At 44.1% G+C, this 22,483-nt stretch overlaps 1 protein-coding gene across 15 annotated transcripts in view; it reads left to right on the plus strand.

Moving 5' to 3' along the window:
- The window catches only part of CSGALNACT1 (chondroitin sulfate N-acetylgalactosaminyltransferase 1), a 360,764-nt gene that overhangs the window by 289,524 nt on the left and 48,757 nt on the right, over positions 1 to 22,483 (plus strand). For all 15 annotated transcript variants that reach the window (XM_050801850.1, XM_050801848.1, XM_050801852.1 and 12 more), the window contains one exon: positions 19,445 to 19,661. In XM_050801850.1, coding sequence (XP_050657807.1) covers positions 19,445 to 19,661 — 217 coding nt within the window. The remainder of the gene's footprint in view (positions 1 to 19,444; positions 19,662 to 22,483) is intronic.

Consider the following 22,483-nt stretch of genomic DNA (forward strand, 5'->3'; position numbering starts at 1 on the left):
GGGGTCCCAGGAACTGTGTTACTCTTCATCAAACATCATGAAATGTATTTGACTGTCTCTAACTGGCGCATGGCTTTTTTGCAGTTTGGAGGTGTATGGGAGGAACTGAAGTCTTTCTTCCCCACACTCCAAAATAGTATTCAAGCTGAAATCCATCAAGTGCTTGAAATGTTTTGTGTATTGTTCTAAGTGCTACATATGTATTTCAGTCCTCACAACCACCCTTTGAGGTAGCTATTGTGTTATGATCATGCTTACTTTAGAAGTGAAGACAGGCAAAGAAAGGTTAAGGACCTTGCCCGGAATTACACAGCTGGGGCTCACACCCAGCTCTAGAGCCTGCACTTCCTTTTAATAGGGATATGAAGACCATTTAGTTTTAAGATAATTACTAATATGTTAGAGTTTATGTCTCCCAAATTAACCAATTACATAACCAAGGCACATTTTTATATTAGAATGTGTGCCAAAAGATTAAATTAAAAATAAGTATCAGTGGGTACTTAACCAGGGGTCTTTGTTTATTTGCTTGATTCTATGGCCAAAGTAAGAGTGTGATATCATCCGTTGGAAAAGTTTTCTAGGTTGAATTCATTGTAGCCATGATCCGTTGTGTGGGATTTTGGGATCTCAGCCACCCATTTGTCCATGTGTTTAGCGGACCCAGAACTTTTTTCTGAAGAAAATCTTCATCCTACGCAGGGAACCCCCACTGTCCAGCTCCATGTGGAGACTGAGTGGCCTTATGTTCTGGCACGTGCCAGGAGTGGCATAAGAGGATGTCGGTAACACTGAAAACACAGTAACTGATAATGTTGGCATCTGCTCTTAATGGGCAGCGTAGCATATTTACATGCTGTGAATTTGTCAGAGAACATATAGCAAAACTTCCGCCTGCCAATAATGATCAACTACACGTGTTCCAGTTATTGCTGTATTACAAATTATCCTGGAATTTTAGTGGCTTAATATTACCATTTTCATATGCTGACAGATTCTGCAACTGGGTTAGGAATTCAGAAAGGACACATGGGGATGGCTTGTCCCTGCCCCAGCATGCCTGGGACCTCATGGGAAAGCCTCATGGGAAAGTCTTGAGGGGATTGAGTCAACAGCTAATGTCTAGAATCGTCTGAAGGCTTGCTCACTCACACATCTGGCATCTGGACTGCCATGACATGAGCACCGGGACTGCTGGCAAGAGTGCCCATGTGTAGCCTGTCCATGTGGAATGGCTTTTTCACCATGTGGCACCCTTAGGATAGTTGCACTTCTCACATAGCAGTCTGGGTTCCAAAACAAAATATTCCAGCAAACAAGGTGGAAGCTATGTGACCTTACTCTCTTCTCTTAGGTCATGCAGTTATAAGCCCCTGTGATTCAAGAGGAGGGGACATTGCCAAAGAATTTGGGGGTCATGACTCATTTGGAAAAAAATTGGGGGAGGCTGGACGTGGTGGCTCACACCTGTAACCCCAGCATTTTTGGAGGCAGAGGTGGGTGGATCACCTGAGATGAAGAGTTCGAGACCAGCTTAGCCAACATGGTGAAACCCCATCTCTACTAAAAACACAAGAAATTTGCCGGGCCTGGTGGCAGGCACCTGTAATCCCGGCTACTCGGGACACCGAGGCAGGAGAATCGCTTGAACCCAGAAGGCTGAGATTGCAGTGAGCCGAGATCGCACCATTGCACTCCAACTTAGGCAACAAGAGTGAAACTCCATCTCAAAAAAAACAATTGGGGGAATACACTCAAAGAGGCTAAGTGTTATCTATTCTTGTAGGCTAAGTTTTAAAAAATGCCTTAACCTATCACCTGAAAAATGTCCATGTTCAGCTGGCATCTTATGGAATTGTTTTTATTCTTTAGACAGGTACACCCTCAGTCATAGGGTATATTAATAAAGTTACTGTAGGAATTTTGTAGGGGCAGTGGCTATCAAAATCCAAAGATTACAGTTGTCTTTCTTCTGTTTCATTGCTTCTTGTGGACACGGCAAGTCGTGTTTCGTTTAGTGTCCGTGTTATTGTGGCAACGGAGGCTTTGAGAATTGACTTTGCCGAATCTTAGGGTAAGTTAATGGTCAAATGGAATGGAAATTCAGGTCTCTCTTTCTCCCCTGCCAGGCTGCCTCTGTAAGGACATTGCTTGGCTTTGTCATCTGAGCTGTCACTCTATGACTTGCCACAACACAGGAGTTTAGCGTGACCAAAACATAGCTTGGCATTCTGAGCAGATTATTCTATTAAAAAGGATGTTCCTGTTGGGTTGACAAACCTCATCTTCAATATTTAAGTTGTTTGCTCATGTGTTCTTCACCTCAAAGGAAAACACTTTTTACTTTCTTGTTGTGCATCATCTTTCCTTGGTGATCAGTGGAGGATGTGTCTGTGTTTCCAAGGATGTGGAGTAAAGCATGGCACAAGATTCATGCTTCTGATGGAAAGTTGATCTCTGGGGACTTTTCTTCAAAACTTTATGGTGGTTGGAACATATTTTTGTACAGCTTAAGATTCAGATTGTTATAGGTTGTGTTTTAGCTGTAGGGATTGCCGAACATAAAAGCAAACCACCAAACCAAGATCCAAACAAACCCCAAAACCCCTGTGGTTGCAAATGGTTAGGCCTCCTTGTGTGACTCACAGGCTGTCTTCTCGGCCCTTCAGCTTCAGGTCTTACTGCATTCCCTACCTGGTCTCTCTCCCAGACTTGCTGGGCTTCTGCAGTTTTCTGATTGTGCCACATTCTTCCTCCATACTCTTGTGCACTCTGGCCAAGTGGCCTGGAGAATCTTCCTCATCCAACCCCTGTTAAGTGTCCCTGCTCTACAGGTCCTCCTCCTTAACTTCACTGAGACTCCCCTGTCTGAGTGCCCTTCTGAAAATCTCCCCAGCAGAGTTAGGGGTTTCTCGCAGTGCCCCCCACCGGCCCTGAATATGGTGTTATAGCTGTTCATTTCTGTTTCTCTGCTGCAAATTTGAGAACCTTCCAAGGCAAGATCTATGTGTTTATTCATCTTTGTATACTCTACTCTGTTACCAAAAATGGAAGGTGCTTTTTTTTTCCTTTTTTTTTTTTTTAGACAGAGTTTTGCTCTTGTTGCCCATGCTGGAGGGCAGTGGTGTGATCTAGGCTCACTGCAACCTCCACTTCCCAGGTTCAAGCAATTCTCCTGCCTCAGCCTCCCCAGTATCTGGAATTACAGTCGCATGCCACCACACCTGGCTAATTTTGTACTTATAGTAGACATGGGGTTTTGCTATGTTGATTAGGCTGGTCTTGAACTCCCAACCTCAGGTGATCTGCCTGCCTCAGGCCTCTCAAAGTGTTGGGATTACAGGCGTGAGCCACCATGCCCAGCTGTAAGGTGCTTATTGATGGATCTTTGAGCGAATAAGTTATTGGATTGATGGGTCAACAGAAGCATATCTCTCCGTTCATTATCATCTGGGCTTTAGTCACTGCCCTTAAGACCCTACAATGATTGCAAGAAATGATATGTTATTCAGATTCCACTTAAAATACTGCCTGCTCTATACAAGTTCAAATATAAATAAATAAGTAAATTTTAAAAATACTGCCAAAGTTTTGGTTATAGTTTCAAACTTTCTTTATATTGGAAAGTAGATACTCAAAGGGTAGGGGAAGAATTTGGTCTACAAATGTGCTTTTCACATCAGTTGTTTTCCTAGGTTGGTGGGAGTGTTGGTTTCTTTGCCTTTTGAAGACTTCCATGGAACCCACAGAGACAACAAGTCCAGGCTTTGTTATAGCACCGTTTAGTGGGCACTGGTCACATTTTATCTCTCATCAGAAGCTCCATCGATTGGAACCATTGTTATTATTTATTGTGAAGGCTAGTTCTTTTTTACTAAGATTTACTAAAGAGTTACATTGTACCAGTTTGAGATAAATGAATGGTTTCCAAAAGCTAGTCTTCAGACCTCACGTCTGAAGTCTCAAGAACCTGTATTTTCTCAAGCTTACCAGTTTCTACTGGCATAGATGAATACAGGTCAATTCATTCTATTGTAGTAGAATATTGTGACCTGTTTTCTAGGCTTATAATTCTTTTCTTGATCTTCAGCTTACTGTGGTTTCTCTGTCATTTAGAAGTTCCACAGATATACGTATATATTTTCCCCAGATATCCAGTGGATTAAACTTTATAGCCTATTTGTAAAGCTAAAATGAATTTCCACCACTAATTAGGTGAGTCATTCCAACAAAACCAGTGCTTTTAAGAGACACTACTTATGGCTTTTCTTGAAGAACAAAGCAGTTGATGTTGAGCCTTTGAACAGACACTGTGATCCCATTTTTAAGACGAGGAAGTAGGAACCCTGAGTCATTAAATACCTTATTTAAGGTGGTAGAAAGTCAGTGGTGAAGCCAGGGTTAGGCTGGCAGTCTGTACCATGGGTGTTGGTCAACCACAGAAGCCTGTCTGGAAGAGCCAGGAGACTCTGTTTGTCTGGGAAGGACCCTGTGATAATCATGTTAGTGACTGTGGATAGTGATGTAGGTGTTATATAAGGCAGGGTTTTACAACTGGAACAGATGATTGGGAGGGGAGATGAAAGGTCGCGGTAAGTGACAAAGGGCTTTCGGGTTAATCATTTGAAATTTTCAGTTGATATTATGCATTAGAAATGGGTTTTTCAAGCAATATCAAAAAAATCCTAGAGTAATCTTGCTAAAACATTACCTTGACCCAAATATTACATATGCTAATTTGTATATCCTGAGGCTTTTTACTAGAATATCAAAAATCTTCACATCTCTGGGTCCACAGTGGAGACTTGAAAAAGCTAGCAATTGCCTTCTGCTTTCAAGCATATTTAATGCCAGTAGAGCAAGTGACGTACTTGCTCTGGAGTCCTGACCTGTTTGAGATAATACATTAAATGATTAATGCAACAAAGTGGAATGAATGATAATAATAGTAAGAATAATTATTATTGTTATTGCCAACATCATTGAGTACTTCCTATATACCAGGCATAAATGTTTTACGTATTTTTTAATCTTCAAAATAACCCTATGAAGAAGTATTATTCCATATTTTAAATATAAAGAAATTGATATCAATGAATTAATATTATATTATCTTACTCTTAAAAGATGAGTTTTAAGAGTTTTCTGATATGCTTTGGAAAGTTGATAAGCTTTTTGACACATCTTTATGTTTTTCTATTCTCAAGTCAGTCTCAAAAGGAAAGGAAGAACAGAAAAGAAAGAAGAGTTAAAACATCCTTTTGATGGCCGAGTTGATTCACCTTGAAAGAGCTTTACTTTGACATTGCTTTCAGATTTTTACTCGTATGCCCTTTGGTCTGGGAGCATATCACTTACAACCTTGAATAGGTTACTTACTTTTTTCAAAATGAGTAAATGGCTTACCTCTTTGAAAGATACTTCAAAATCAAGATAGTATTTGTGAACAGGGTTTGAAAAACGGACGTGAGTCAGGGTTATGGAAATTTTGGTTAGGCTGTACATCCTCTACTTTGGTGGTGAGTTGTACATGGGTGAGGTCAATGGTTGGCCAAAGACAATAGCTTGGTCACACATTCCTTGATCTTTGACCTTTTAGTTCCTGCTCATTGCTTCTGTGTATATCTTAAGTTTTCTGCTTTCCCACGACATCCTGGATATACATTCCACTGTGTTTGCAAAGGAAGTCCTACAGCTGTTTGGAAACTTGCCCTAACAATGGCAGCTGTGACTTCCCCTCCTTGCATGTTGTTTGTTCTGGAATTTTTGTAAAGCTCCCTACTATCTTCACCTCTACCCTTGCCGACTGACCTCTTCAACTCCATTGAGTCCAAGTAGGCATCCTGCAAGTGTAATTTCTAACCGTTGATATCTTAAAGTAAGATGATGGGAAGAGATGGATCTGCCATTTCTTCATTCGAAACCAACAGTTATTCAACAATAGGAAGTGAAGGTGACAAAGAAATCTGTGGAGTGTTTTCGAGCAGCCTGTTGTCTGAGTCCAGCCAACTCCAGAGACAGCACTGAGGGAGAAAAGTGCAGAGGCCCAATTTCCAGGACAGCCTCATTCTGGGGCTGTTGATCACCTGGAGCGGGTTAGACTTAAACATCCTCAGAATCTGTTTCTTCCCCATCTCTTCTGTTGAGTTTTCTCACTTTAGCCTTGTTGTTGTTTACTCTCAGTGCATCTAAGCTTTCACTCTTTCCTGTCCTTATACTGTACCTTTCCTTAAGCTTCTCTGCTCCTCTCTCAACCTGGACCCCATAATGTAACCCCTCTGTTACCAGTGGAAGAGATCCCAGTTACCCCGAATTACCCGTGGCAAACCCCTACAGGTCCACAGCAACTTCAGTCCTTGTCGCCTCAGACAAAAGAATTCGACTGAGGGACGTAAAGCAGAAAAAGAGACTGAGGACAGTTTTAGAACAGGAATGGAAGTTTATTTTAAAAGGCTTTAGAACAGGAACAAAAGGAAAATTCACTTGAAAGAGACCCAAGTGGGTACCTGAGGGTCCAAGAGACAAAAGAGAGCAAAAGAAGACAGGAATGAAAAAAAAAAAAAAAAAAAAAAAAAAAAAAAAAAAAAAAGGAGGCAGGGAGATCTTTAAACTTGATCCTGGGACTTTATAGGCTCGCCTCTTCCCCATGATTCTCCCTTTAGGGTAGGCTTTCCGCATGCGCAGTGTTCTCCCTTTGGCATTGAGCATGCAGTCTTTAGTGAGTTATACGCATGCCCGTTGGAGGCTTTCTTCCCTTTTCTGGTGGAGTGTGCCCCGAGATCATATGTCACCTTTTTTTTTTCTTTCCCTCTCTCTCCTCTGTCTCTCCTTTTGTTTTGTTTTGTTTTGAGACAGAGTCTCGCTCTCTTGTTCAGGCTGGAGTGCAGTGGGGCAATCTTGGCTCACTGCAACCTCTGCCTCCAAGGTTCAAGCGACTCTCGTGCCTCAGCCTCCCAAGTAACTGGGATTATAGGCGCCCAGCACCACGCCCAGCTAGTTTTTGTATTTTTAATAGAAACAGGGTTTCGCCATGTTGGCCAGGCTAGTCTGGTACTCGTGACCTCAGGTGATCCGTCCGCCTCGGCCTCCGAAAGTGTTGGGATTACAGGCGTGAGCCACCGCGTCCAGCGCATTTTTGTCTAACACACGTTCCCAGGACTTTGCTTCTCCTTAAGGCCTGCATTCAGTTAGCATTTTGCTGTTAACAGGTGTGGAACATCAGAAAGTGGCCTTTCTGTGGCGCTGCCAAATTTTCGTTTTTAGAGAGGCAATGAGATAATTGTCGAAACATCCCCTTATATTTCTAGGGAAGAGCCCTCTCCTGCCCCGCTCATACCTGGCTACCTGTAACACTTCCGCCACTTGCTTCCCAGTGCCTGCCTTCCTTGCCCTCACACCTGTCATGCAGATGCCAGTCACAGCTCAGTGAGTCGCCGTCTTGTTTCCTGTGTTGCTCATGCTGCTGGAGAGAAGTCACTGAATGCGCGTGCTGATGTCAGTGCAAATTCACGCTCTCTTGCGCCGCTGCACGCACCTCTGCATTGTTTCCCATATCCTTACTCGTCTCCATGCTCCACTGTCCCATCGCAGCCTCCAGCACTCCACATAAACCCATTATTCTCCTTTTAATTCCCTCATTCTGTTTCACCAACTTAGTGCCATGAGCTCCTGTGGTTCTCCTTGCCCCAAGTTTTCTCTATTTGTATCCCTAGCCTTCTGCTTCATCCCCATTTGGAGAACTAGGTAACCCATCCTTGTCTGATACCAAGTACTTTGCCGGGTTGTAGATCTCATCTGCCTCTCACCTTCTCACTCCATCCCTGCATCCGTATTATCCATTTCTATTTGTTCTTTCTTATCAGTATATGAAGGAAGTATGTTGCTCTTTCCAATATTTTTTAAAAACACTCTGTCAACTCGGTAACTCCTCTGATTTCTACCCTATTGCATTTATTTCCTTTTTAGCCAAGCACCTTCCCTTTCTTCTTCCCTCCCTCCCTTTCTTCTTCTGTGCAGCAAATATTCATTAGGGTTGCAGACACCAAGTTCTGGTTTCACAGAGCGTACCTTCCCATGGCAGGAACAGTAAGGCATAGGTAAGCAATAAACACATTCAGGTAATGTGCAATGAAAAATCCAGAACGGGGTAACACAGAGTGTCTGTGGGATGGTGGGGGCCTTCAGAGACTGAGACTAGGTAAAGCTTCCTTGAGGGGGTGGCTTCAGGGCAGAGACCTACATGGTAGGAAGGATCTAGCCATGCCAGACCTGGGGAAGTGTCCCAGGCAGAGGAGAAAAAACAGGCAGAGGTTCTGAGGTGGGAATAAACTTGACATTTTCAAGGAAACTAAGGAAAAACACTCAACTCACTGCTGCCCTTCATCCTTTATCATTTTTCAAATCTATCCCAGGCTGTCTTACACCCCTGAAACCGTTATTGATAAGACTACCTGTGGATGGTCTCCTCCTTGCCCCATCCAGTGGGCTATTTCTTTTTTTTTTTTTTTTTGTTTTTCTTTTTTCTTTTTTTTTTTTTTTTTTTTTTTTTTTTTTTTTTTTTGAGGCAAGGTATTGCTCTGTTACCCAGGCTGCAGTGCCATGGTGCACAGATAGCTTACTGCAGCCTCAATCTCCTGGGCTCAAGGGATCCTCGTGTCTGTGCCGCCTAAGTAGCTGGAACTACAGGTGCACAATACCATGCCCTGCTAATTGTTACACTTTTTTCTAGACACAAGTTCTTGCTGTGTTTCCCAGACTGGTCTCTGATGTTGCTGTCTTCTGCGCCTCTGAGTACTTCTGTCATTGGGACTTTTCAGTGACCCTTGCAGGTCCATGCACTGTGCACCTGAAGGTTTGGCATATCCTGGGCCTGCATCCTGAGCTGCTTCTTCTTAATCTACAGACTCTTCCTGGCTGACCTGACCCACATCCGCAGCTACAACTTACATGGCAGGGATGTCTAAATCTGTATGTCTACAAAAGGCTTACCTGCCAAGCTTCAATCCTACTCATATACCTCTTCAAATCGGCACATCCAAAGCTTAGCTCATAATCCCTGTCTCACCTGTAACTCAAGTCAGCCTCCTTTTGTCCCTCTCCCTCACCTGCCATGACATTTTCTAGTGACATTCTCAAGCTCTTTTCCACCTCCACTGCCACCATCTTAGTTCAGGCTCTTGTCATTTCCTGCTAAACCATCGTGGTTCTTTCCTTGTTGTTCTCTGATCTCGTTCACTGTCATCATCCACCCGTGCCCCACACTGCTCTAAGGTGAAAGTCCTAAAAGATCTCATCTCTCCAGTGCTAAAACACTGACTCGGCTCCTCTTTGCTCTAGGACAGGTTGCACCTGTGAAGGAGACATAGGGGATCCACGTGATGTGACCCCTCATCCCACTGCGCTTCGGCCTTTCCAGCGTTCTCCCACCTTCCATTCTTGTCTGCCTGTTGCACTCCAGCCTTGCCGAACTGCCTCAAGGTGGCCAAACATAACAAGCTGGTTTTTGTTATCTTTGCTTCCACGATTATCTTTCCTTAGAAGGCCCTCTCTGATGTTGTTGTCTTGGCCAACACATGCTCAGTCTTCAGTTCTGGTAAAAACATCTGCTATCAGACTGTCCAGACCCTCCAGCAGGTCGAGACGCCCTCCTTTTTTTCCCTTACACCATGGGCAGACTCTGTTAAGCACTTACCATCTTGATGCCTGTTTTGTTTACCTGTCTTTCTCTCTAGAATGTGAATCCTGAAAGCACAGTGATTTTATCATGCTCATCTCTTTTATTTTTATTTTATGAGACAGGGTTTCACTCTGTTGCTGAGGCTGGAGTGCAGCAGCATGATGGCAGCTCACTGCAGCCTCCAACTCCTGGGTTTAAGTGATCCTCCTAACTCAGCCTCCTGAGTATCTGGGACTACAGGGGCATACCACCACACCTGGCTAAGTTTTAGTATTTTTTGTGGAGTCGGGATTTCACCATGTTGCCCAGGCTGGTCTCGAACTCCTGGGCTCAAGTGATCCACCTGCCTCGGCCTCCCAAAGTTCTGGGATTGCAGGCAAGAGCCACCCTGCTTGGACCATGTTTATATCTCTAATATAGAATACAATCCATCCTTAATATTAGCCATAAGAAAAAATTAATAAAAATAAAACTAACCATGTCATTTGCATTTGAACTCCGTGAGGCTGGCAGGCCACCTGTCGAGGAGCCCAACCCACTTCAGTGCTGGAATCCTAACCTGCCTTCATTTTCTACTCATTATCGAATGCCTGGTGGCCTTCATGAGGTGAGAAATACATTGCAGTTCTCTGCAAGGGAAGAAGGACTCTGAAAAGAAAGTCAACTGCTAGTACCAGCCACGCGAGGTGGCTCATGCCTGTAATCCCAGCACTTTGGGAGGGCGAGGCGGGTAGGTCACGAGGTCAGGAGGTCGAGATCACCCTGGCAAACACGGTGAAACCCCATCTCTACTAAAAAAAATACAAAAAATTAGCTGGGCATGGTGTTGGGCACCTGTAGTCCCAGCTGCTCAGGAGGCTGAGGCAGGAGAATGGCGTGAACCTGGGAGTCGGAGCTTGCAGTGAGCCGAGATTGCGCCACTGCACTCCAGTCTGAGTCAGGAGTGGTGCCTCGCTCCAGGAGTGGAGTGAGACTCTGTCTCAAAAAAAAAAAAAAAAAAAAAAAAAAAAAAAAAGTCAACTGCTAGTACCAATGATGAAATAAGAAGGCACTCTAAGTGAGTGAGTTCTTAGACATTTCTGATGGATTAGGAACCAGATAGTGGATTTGTCTGCCTGCATCTGTGACATGAACAAATACGCAAAAATGCAGTATAGAGGAACAAGAAAAGGTGATGTATGAATTTTTTCAGCCAGTCCACCAGTCACTGTATCTATTTCTTATCAAGTGAAAGAAACTTTCAGTGGCAGTTGAAATAGAAATAAAACCAGTGAGGACAAGTCCAGAGCCACTGAACATAGGTGAACTGTGATGCAGGGGAAAGTAGGGACGTTTCTATTGCCCCACAGATGAAGACAGCCTCCAAGTAGGTAATTTTTATTGTATTTCATGGGGTGAGTGATTTGCTTTCTAGCATCTGAGCATATGAGGATTTATAGCAGTCTTAGGACATCTCTTCCACAAATGTCACAAGTTTACTACTTCACCTGTAAAAACAGAGCTGGCAGGTGATGGCACTGTAATAGTGTCTCATTTATCTCATGTGGTCTGGGAATGCCATACACCATCTGAGCAGAATTTTCTAGGTAAGTGAGGCAACAAAATATTTTTAAAAAAATACTATTTCAGAGTAAAATCTTAAGCATTTCCCTGTTCCTTTTTTGAATAGAGTAAGCAGAATATGTGTTTACGGTACAACAGTGTAAACAGATCTGAGCTATTACAGGGATGTCTTCAAAGGCAATTTACATGGGTGAAGTGTTTTTTCTTTCTATTAAATCATCATCGCTTCTCAAACTTTTGGCTAAGATGAAGTAGATTAAGTGATTTCAGATATTGATAATTAAAAGAAAGTAGTATTTCGCCCTCTCCCTTCGGTCAGGATGTTGCTTGACACTATTTACCATTCTCAGCACTTCTGCCTGTTACAGGGTTTCTTTTCCCAAATAGTCTTTGTTTTCTTGTTGAATATATATATTTTTTCCATTAAAAATCCCTCCTTTCAAAATTTACCCTTTTCAGCGTACTGGAGATTGGAACTTCAGATGGCTGTTACTTACCAACTGTCAGAATTCTATGGTAAGGTTAAAGGAACTCTGTAAGGGTAGCTGTGAGGGTTGTCTGTGGGTACAGTGAGTTTTGCTACAGACTTTACCTTGTTCTGACTTCCTGGATGTTCTTTTCATGATCTGGATTCTTTTCTATGTGCTGAGTTATCTTTTTTTGCATATGAAAAGTGACTCCAGGGAGTAAATCCTTCAGTGGAGGTTTATTCCAGGCTTTCATTAACCAGTTAGGCTAACACAAGCGAATCACATCTTCTCTGGGTCTCATTTTGCTCATCTGTGAAATGGTAAGCCTAGACAGGCGGATGCCCAAGATGTTTTCATGTGGTCAGGTGCCAAAACAATAGTTTAGGAAGAGAGTTTAAAGCTCTAAGACAGAAGTGCCTAAAGAAGAGAGATGGCTTTGCATTGAGAATGTCCTGGGAATCTACCCAGAGCAGAAGGATCAGATTTAAAAGGAGAAGGTGGACGCATAGACTTGTGCAGGGGCTGTGTCTGTGAGAAACTGGTAGACTTTTTCAGAGGACAGCAGTTATGGTGGTCAATACATTTAACATTCATCATTTAAACCATTTTTTAGTGGACAGTTCAGTGGCATTAAGTACATTCACATTGTTGCGCATCCATCACCACCATCCATCTTCAGAGTACTTTCATCTTCTCAGGCAGAAACTCTGTACCCGTTAAACCCTAACTCCCCAGTCCCTGCTTCCCCAGCCCCTGGCAACCTCTATTCTGCACTGTGTCTGAACTTTACTACTCTAAGCACCTCCTATCAGCGGGATCTTACAGTATCTGTCCTTTTGTGCCTGGCTTATTTCATTTAGCATAATTTCTGCAAGATTCATCCATGTTGTAGCATGTATGCAAATGTACATCCTTTTTAAGGCAGCTGGTACTCCATTGTATGGATGGACCACATTTTATTTATCCATTTATCTGTTGATGGGGGTGTGAGTTGTTTTTATCTTTCGGCTTTTGTGAATAATGGTGCTCTGATCATGAGTGCCTAAGTATCTTTTAGGACCCCTGTTTTTAATTCTTTGGGATATAGACCTAGGTATATATGGAATTACTGAATCATATGGTATTTCTATGTTTAACTTTTTGAGGGAGTGCCAAACTGCGTTCCACAGTGGCCACACCATGTTGCTTCCCACCAATAGTGCACAGGATTCAAGTTTTTCCAACTGGAGAAAGTTGCCAGCGGTCCCTAACCTTTTGGGCACCAGGGACCAGTTTTGTGCAAGACAGTTCTACAACAAGGGGAAATAGTGGTTTTGGGACGACATTGTTCCACCTCAGATCATCAGGCATTATTTCAGTTCTCATAAGGAGCACACACCCTACATCCTTTGCATGTGCGGTTCACCGTGGGGTGGTGAGAATGTAATTCTGACCGAAGGCAGAGCTCAGGCAGGCGTGCCTACTTACCCGCTGCTCCCCTTCTGTGCAGCACGGTCCCGAACAGGCCACGGACTGGTACTGTTCTGGGGCTTGGGGACCCCTGGAATCAGTAGTTTCATGTGCTCAATATAAACCAGCTTGATTGGTGCCCAGATTTTACAAAAGGCAGGAACAAGATGTACAACTGGTACAGTAGGCGGTGGCCTGAGTATGGAGCGTCTTGAAGGCCGGGCTGTGGTGTTGGTACTTTATTCTGTGGTATGGGACGCTGGCGAGAACTTTGAGCTCGGGAGATTGGGGCTTGAGTGGTGCTGTGGACACATAAGGGCCAAAGGATATATGTGTGAGACCAACTGGGCCCCAGAGGCCAGGATATGGGTTGGCAGATGCTTGTCGTTATCCAGCTGGGAGACCGAGGCTCCATATAGGAAGGTAGGGAAGGCAGGGATGAATGTGGAGACTGAGAATGAATGTGGGTGAAGGGGACTCTTGAGAATGAATGTAATGTTTTGCAGGCAGGAAGTTTGAAGAGAAATTCTGCATAGGCTCTAGTGTGACATCTGTCACAACCCGTGTACATGCATGTCAGTGGGGGCGGGGAATGTGAGAGTCAGGAGTGGTGCCTTTCTTGTCCCTTGTGAAGGTCCTCAGTTGAAGACAGGGTACAGAGAGGTGTCTGCACCTGGTTAGCTCCTGGCCTGCTGAAGGAATAGACATTTGCATGAATAGACTACAGATCTCTGTCTTGCATACCTGGAGACGTCCCCACCTAGTTGGGGGTCTTAGATCCTGGCCCGTTGAGTAGGAAAAGACTGGCATCAGGATGCTTGCACAAGGAGTAATTACACCAAACTCAAAGAAAGCTTAGCATTTATGGAAGGGAGGAAGGACACGGAGGTGCCAGGTAGGGTGTTTAAACAAAGATCTAGGCTCGCTCCAGAGTCCTGATTTTGGTCTTTAATTTGCATAGTGCATGAAATGATGCTGTTCTACACAAGATGACAAGGAAGATGTTTGTGGGGCTACTTTGCTTTGTGCTTGCCATTTGCATGTGTCAGCTTACTGACTGAAAAACCATTCCTGCCTTGGAATACTTAGCCTTCTCCACCCCACCTCCGCGCCGAGTTCTCTCCGTTCCTTTGTGTTTCCACCAATAAAGAGTTCCAGGAGGCAAAAGGAATTTTTCAGGTGTTGTCCTTCGTGTTTAAAGAAGACCAACTGAATGCTGCTCCCTCTGTGCAGGGATGGGAATGTGTGCCTGTGGGCATGGTGGGTGGATGACTGGGTATGGTTTTTGGTGGACTTAGGTTGCAAAAGAGTTTTAAATAATATATTTAAAATAGATGAAATTGTACTATTCACAATAGCGAAGCCATAGAATCAACCTAGATGCCCATCAGCTGCGGACTGGATAAAGCAAATGTGATACGTATATACTATGGAATACTACACAGCCATAAAAAAAGAATGAAATCATGTCCTTTGGAGTAACAGGAATGCAGCTGGAGGCCATTATCCTAAGTGAATGCAGAAACTGGAAACCAAATAACGCATGTTCTCACTTATAAGTGGGAGGTAAACGTTGAGTACACATGGGCACTATGAAGGGAACAGTAGACACTGGGGCCTACTTCAGGGTGGAGAGTGGGAGGAGGGCAAGGATTGGAAAACCACCTATTGGGTACTATGCTGTTTACCTGGGTAACAAAATTATCTGTACACTAAACCCCTGCAACATGCAGTTTACTTGTGTAACCTACACATGTTCCTTCGGAACCTAAAAGAAAAGTTGAAAAAAAAAATAGATGAAATTAAGGGATCCCAAATCAGATTGATAAGAGATAATTAAAATAATTACCAGAGTATAGAGAACCCAGCTAAAAAATGGATGTAATGACTGCTGCAAGGCATGGTATGCGGAAGATAGAAAGCGGCATAAATTATGGTGTGTGGGGTGAGCCTGGGTGCTGTGACCTTCCTGATGGGCAGTGTGCCATACCTGGAACCAGTGACCATGGCTGGTGATCTCTGTCACCCTGGGCTGATGATGCAGGCACCACCAAGGCAGCTGGCATTCTCTGTTCGTAGGAGTTGTTATAAATAAGAATTACTGCATTCTCTAGGTTCTTCATAAATAGATGTCCATCTCTTGAGACAGGTTTAGGTGTATTGCTATCTGTATTTTCAACTCTGTGGATTTAGGTTTTTAAAAGTTAATGATTCTTAGCTTGCCTCTGAGAAAATGACTTTACTGGGAAAAAAAAAAATCATTCCTCAGCCTGCATACATTTTTATTTGTATGCTAAACCGTCAGCTGCATTTTCTGTGTTTATGACTGTGTGGAGAAGTTACGCTGCTGACATGAATAACAGAAACTTGACGAGACACAGCCACCCACACCAGGAGGCCTGTTTCAGCTGTGCACATATGGCCTCTGTGGTGAATATGGCTCCTGTGCAGATAGGCCCTCTGTGGTGAATGTGGATGCTGTGCAGATACGCCGCCTGTGACAAATGTGGCTGCTGTGCAGATACGTCGTCCGTGGTGAATGTGGCTGCTGTGTAGATACGCCCTCCGTGGTGAATGTGGCTGCTGTGCGGATACGCCCTCCATGGTGAATGTGACTGCTTTGTGGATACGCCCTACATGGTGAATGTGGGTGCTGTGCGGATACGCCCTCCATGGTGAATGTGGGTGCTGTGCGGATACGCCCTCCATGGTGAATGTGGGTGCTGTGCGGATACGCCCTCCATGGTGAATGTGGGTGCTGTGCGGATACGCCCTCCATGGTGAATGTGGGTGCTGTGCGGATACGCCCTCCATGGTGAATGTGGGTGCTGTGCCGATACGCCCTCCATGGTGAATGTGGGTGCTGTGCCGATACGCCCTCCATGGTGAATGTGACTGCTTTGTGGATACGCCCTCCATGGTGAATGTGGCTGCTGTGCGGATACGCCCTCCATGGTGAATGTGGCTGCTGTGCGGATACGCCCTCCATGGTGAATGTGACTGCTTTGTGGATACGCCCTACACGGTGAATGTGACTGTTGTGTGGATACGCCCTACATGGTGAATGTGACTGTTGTGTGGATACGCCCCCCCATGGTGAATGTGACTGTTGTGTGGATACGCCCCCCATGGTGAATGTGGGTGCTGTGCGGATACGCCCTCCATGGTGAATGTGGGTGCTGTGCCGACACGCCCTCCATGGTGAATGTGAGTGCTGTGTGGATACGCCCTCCATGGTGAATGTGGGTGCTGTGCGGATACGCCCTCCATGGTGAATGTGGGTGCTGTGCGGATACGCCCTCCATGGTGAATGTGGGTGCTGTGCGGATACGCCCTCCATGGTGAATGTGGGTGCTGTGCGGATACGCCCTCCATGGTGAATGTGGGTGCTGTGCGGATACGCCCTCCATGGTGAATGTGGGTGCTGTGCGGATACGCCCTCCATGGTGAATGTGGGTGCTGTGCGGATACGCCCTCCATGATGAACGTGACTGCTGTGCGGATACGCCCTCTATGGTAAAAGTGGCTGCTTTCAGACTCAGCCCCACCTCATTTGGGCCCTGGGAGCTGGTTCACCTTGTGATCCCAGACAACATCAGAGATGGGAAAAGAGCCTGTTGCCTCAGTGAGTACTACATTACTGAAAGAATGAACAGACTTTAAAGGGAAACACTTAACATTTTCAAATAAGTCCTTTGAACTTCCTAAGAAATGAACCTTCTTTTCTTCCATGGCTTTCCCCTCTGGGTCTTTGAAATCCTTTCCATCATGAGCTCAGCAAAACTCTCAGCTTCCCAGACTTTGAGGGCAGTCAAGCAGGATACCCTTTTACTCAACGCATTGGTGAAGGCTTCCAAAGGGAACTTAGTCCTTGTAATTCCTCTGTGTCTGGGCCTTTAAATAGCTGTGTTCACTGCTGAGGAACTGTGCGTTTGGGTTTTCAGGTGGGGCTGTGAGGACAGCAGGGAGACGCAAGACTATCTTGGAAACTCACAGGACCACACTCCTCTCTGTGGCACCTCAAAGAAATCCAGTCTTTGAACACAATCAAAGGGGCTGTAAAACCAGTGCTGTAGGATGAAAAGCTCCTAGAAGGCAAAGAACAGAGAAGAGAACTTGGCAACATTTGCAAGGAAGACATGTAGTTCCACAAAAGAAAAGAAGAGGTAGAGTGAGGAAGAAAAAAGGAGTGGTTTGTGAGAGACCTTGAGAAGCTGTAACTGACTCTAGGCAGGAGAGAAATCTATTTATGTACCTTTCAAACTGTATTCCATTGCTGTGTCACTGGAAGTGAAACTCCACACAGTGTCACTTGTCAGGTTTCTCCCTGGAGATTTATTTCTGTAGCCAGTGACTGGTAGGTGCATTCTCAGTTTACTGTGGAGATTAAGGAGACATGAATAGAATCCATGGTACCTACGTTCCCCCTCATCCTGGGGGATACAGTCCAAGACCCCCAGCGGATGCCCAGAAGCACAGAGAGTCCTGAACCCTAGCTATAGTATGTTTTTCCCCCATACGTACATACCTAGGATAATGTTTAATTTATAAATTACGCCCCTGGAAAGAGATTAACAACAATAACCAATGACAAAAGAGAATAATTATAACAATATATGGTAATAAAAGGTATGTAAACATGGTCTCTTTCTCTCTGTGTGTGTGTGTGTCTCCCTGATTCTCTCTCACTCTCAAAATACATTGTACTTCAGGTAACTGAAATGGCAGAAAGTGAAACTAGAAAAAGGGGACTACTGTATAACCCAAAAGCTTTTCTGATTTGTTGAATTTTACCTTTGTTATGTGTGCGTGTGTGTGTGTGTGTGTATGTGTGTGTGTTTCCTGACTGTAGAGAAAATACTCTTAATACCAGAGATATTGGAAGGAAATGGGTCTTTAAGCATCGGGGAAATCATTTGATCCTTAGATTGGGAAACTCTATCACCTAGACCCTAGAGAGGCTTGTTCTGAGAGGGGAGTTGAGATGCTGGTTCATATCTTCCACCTGACAAGCGACACTCTGTGGAATTTCAGCAACAATGACATGGGATGGGACAAAGTTTGAAAGGTCCACAGGCTTCTCTCCTGCTTCTCTACCTTCTCAGAGAAAGGGGAGTCGTGAGGATAGCTAACATTTATTGAGGGTTTATTGCATGCCGTGTACTGTTCTAACCTCTTTCACATTTGAAAACATGAACTCCTCACAGTAACCTGTGGGGAAAATGAGGTACAGGAGCATGAAGTAATTTTTCAAAGCAAACCTCTGGGGCCAGGATTTGAACCCAGGCAGTTTGGCTTGATAGTATGTGCTCTGATTCCCTGAGCCATGCTGCTGAGAGATAGGAAGGAAGATGTGAAACTAAATATGATGTATTCATATCACTGTATTGAATATTTTATGTGTTGTCTATTTTAATGCTTCTAGAAGCTTCCAGAGGGCCCCACAACCCATGTGACCAGCCCTGAGCCCAGGTGTCCCAAAGAGTTCACTATGGTCAGTTCGTCTGAAATGGACATAATTTCTTTCCTTTTTTTTTTTTTTTTGAGACAGAGTCTCGCTCTATTGCCCATGCTGGAGTGAAGTACTACAATCTTGGCTCACTCCAACCTCTGCCTCCTGAGTTCAAGCAGTTCTTCTGCCTCAGCCTCCTGAGTAGCCAGGATTACAGGCATGCAACATGACACTCTACTAACTTTTATATTTTTAGTAGAGATGAGGTTTCCCCATATTGACCAGGCTGTTCTCAGACTCCTGACCTCAGGTGACATGCCCACCTCAGCCTCTCAAAGTACTGGGATTATAGGCATGAGCCACTGTGCCCAGGCTGAAAAGGCTTAATTTCTAAGAGATAATTTAAATGCTCATTTTTAAAATTAAATATAATTATTTTAATATTCTTGAAATCGTATTGCAGAAAATTTGGATACTAGAAGAAAAGAAAAAACAAATCATCCAGCTCTGTATCATAGTCAGTCTTATTTTGGCCTATTTCCTAAAAATCCTTTTACAAATGCCTCCGTATCCTACGAATACAGTTTGTATCCAGCATTTCAAGCTTTTTCCCATGGTTTTATGCAATCTTCATAACTGTGATTTTTAAATTCATGGTATTTTGACTTCTTTTGGTATTTTTTAATTGGGAGCATTTTGAATTTTCGAATAATTGTTGGAGAGATTTCATCTTAAACACTTTTTAAGGGCATTCTGTGCTAGATCTCGGTTAAAAAACACTCAGCAGCCAAGGTTAATTTTTAGAACGGTCTTTCCTTGTTTTTCTCTTAACAGGGATCTACCGAACGGAAAGGGACAAAGGGACATTGTATGAGCTCACCTTCAAAGGGGACCACAAACACGAATTCAAACGGCTCGTCTTGTTTCGACCATTTGGCCCCATCATCAAAGTCAAAAAAGAAAAGCTCAACATGGCCAACACGCTTATCAATGTTATCGTGCCTCTAGCAAAAAGGGTGGACAAGTTCTGGCAGTTCATGCAGAATTTCAGGTTGGTTTGTTTGCACGTGTTTATCTTCCTCCGCACGGTGTGTGTTAGAACAGTGGTATCACTTCCCGTCATCTCTTTCATTTCCCCTGCCGAGTACAAAGCCTCCTTTCTCTTCTTCAGCTCTATTTTCCCCACATAAAGTTTATCGTTTGTATTTGCCTTTCCCTAGAGCAATTAGAAAACTGCCTTACGAGCATATTGACCTTCAGAAGTGAAAAGCAGGAAGGGCTGGGTTTTCGCCAGGATCTACAAAAATGACCAAATGCCTGTTATGTTCATTCTGACTTGCGGATGGGCTCGGGTTTGGGGATAGCAGGAATGAAGACTCACAGGCAAGTGAGCAACCTTGAGGCTGGAGGACCAGAGAGGAGGTGGCAGTGGCAGAGCCCACGTTAACAGTGGGCGAGTCCTGGAAGGTATTCTTGATCGGCTCTAGGCTACCTTCACCTGCTGTCCTGTTCTAGTGGTGGCTGCAATGCATTGGATCCAAATCAGTCTTTTATTCTAACCTGCATCATCTTAGACTTAAATGTAGAATTATACCAAGAAGGTTTCAAGCCCACATTTTTGTAGCTACTCAATGAAAGTAAGTGGGGTTTCATTTTTCAGGCATGCTGATGAAGTTTTTACATGTGTGCCTTTAAGCCCTTGATTGTGCGGTGCTGGATCTTAGAAGCTGTGATGGCTCAGATGCACATATTGGCTGAGGATAACCAGCTAAGTTATTTCACCAGCTTGTTTTAAACATAGAAAATCCTACTGTCTAATTATAAATCTTGAAAGATCAAGCTGATTTTTTATTTCTTTTTTGAGACAGAGTCTTACTCTCACCCAGGCTGGAGTGCAGTGGCACAAACTCTGCTCACTTCAACCTCCGCTTCCCAGGTTCAGGCGATTCTCCTGCCTCAGCTTCCCAAGTAGTTGGGATTACAGGTGCCCATTACCATGCCCGGCTAATTTTTGCATTTTTAGTAGAGATGGGGTTTTGCCATTTTGGCCAGGCTAGTCTTGAACTTCTGGTCTCAAGTGATCCGCCCACCTCGGCTTCTCAAAATGCTGGGATTACAGGCGCGAGCCACCATACCCAGCCTTGATTTTTAATCTTCGTAAATTTACATTATTAAAAGGCATAATGTTCAGTATAAGGGTGTGGTTGATATCTTTCAAAATTCTGGTTCGTGAGCATACTCTATTTTAATTTAAAGGGTAACCCACTTATAGCTAAGTTTTTTGAAGATCAGAATCAAATAGTCTTGGAAGAGACCTTTGAGGTCATCTGGTCTAATCTTCCCTTAATTCAGACTCTGTCTCTGACATAGGGTTCTCTAGGCAATGCGTGTGTGCACCAGGAAGCTGCCCACATTGCTAGTCAAGCTGCTGCTTTGTTGACCATCTCTGGATGGAAAGTTCTTTATTGTTTGTATCTGAAGTCAGCTTCCATGTCTCTACTGCCTGATAGGTCTAGTTCTAGCCTCTGGAGGATTGAACAAGTCTGTTTCTTTTTAAACATCGTAAGCTTTCAAGTATTTTTTAAGGTGGTCATCACAACTCCCCTGGTCTTGTCTTTCCAAGGTATAGCAGTTCTCAATTCCCTTAGTTTTTCATATTCCTTAGTTTGTAAACTTTTTTTATTAGCTGGAACCTGCCTTTAGCCATGATGTAATCCACAGTAGGGTGGGCTCATTGATTGATCTTTTCCCAGTTTGTGGAATACTCCTTTGTGCATGATCACGTAATTGTTTGCAATGTTCCTCTGGCTCCAGTCCTGAAGTGAGTGTTTTTATAGTTTTGGCTTCTTTCGACCTTCTTTTCATGTTTTTGCTCTCTTTCTCTGTAGGCCTTCCCTTTGGAATGGCACAGTGCCACTGGTTGATTAAACATTACGTCTCCAGGATAACTGAACCTGCAGCGTTCTGAATGCAGTTGTGGAACCTGAATGTGGTTTGCATTAGGCATTAAGTGAAATCATTACTGTCAGCAGCTAGAATGCCCATTTCTAGGACTAGGTTGTAGCAAGTCCCTTTGGCGAAGAAGCTGCCTATGTCTTACTGGGTTCAGGGTCCTGAGCTTTGATTGTCTGAGTCCTTGGACACGTTAGGCTTGCCGAGGTGTCGCTTACACTAAGGAATTATCTGCTCAGTGAAAGGACAAGTCCTCCCTGTAGGACTCCTGGGGCCTGAAATAGCAGGATTCCCTTGGGCATATATGAACAGCTATTTCCTTAGTGTCCTGAGAATTTTAAGCAATTAACAATAGGAAAAGAAACAGGAGGGGAAGTGTCGTTGAGAAGAGTCAAATGAGTAGCTTAGCCTCCAAAATGGAGTGGGTGAAATGAAACGTGATTCCAGTGTATGTTTTAAAAGAACACAAAAATCCTGGGGCAGTTTGCCTTGAGTCAGTTCGTGTCAGCTCACCCCATGGACTTTTACTATTTGGATGTCCCTTGCTCTTGTAGGTAGGAAGGGATGGGTGGCAGAAAACTTGTGACCTGGAGAGGATGTTTTGAGAGCCTTTTGCATGTGCTAGACACGCTACCCAGATGCGAGGGATCGGAAGATGAATTCAAGATGCGGTGCCTACTTTCACGAGTAGCAGAAGCTGCAAATACAGAGCCAGGTGCTGTGGCAGAGATGCAGACAGGGGACAATGGGACACAAAGAGAAGCTGCCCAGGACAGCTGACACTGGAGCAGGAGGCTGAGTAGGGAGTTTACTTCACAGTCAGGGCATTTAGTGTGCTGAGGTCTCTGAAAAACTGGGATGTGAGAGGGTAAATACCTGTGGGTATTTAATTCTTCATAAGACCTTATTAAAGATGGCATT

Source organism: Macaca thibetana, chromosome 8 (assembly GCF_024542745.1).
Source record: "Macaca thibetana thibetana isolate TM-01 chromosome 8, ASM2454274v1, whole genome shotgun sequence".
NCBI classification, from domain to species: Eukaryota; Metazoa; Chordata; class Mammalia; order Primates; family Cercopithecidae; genus Macaca; species Macaca thibetana.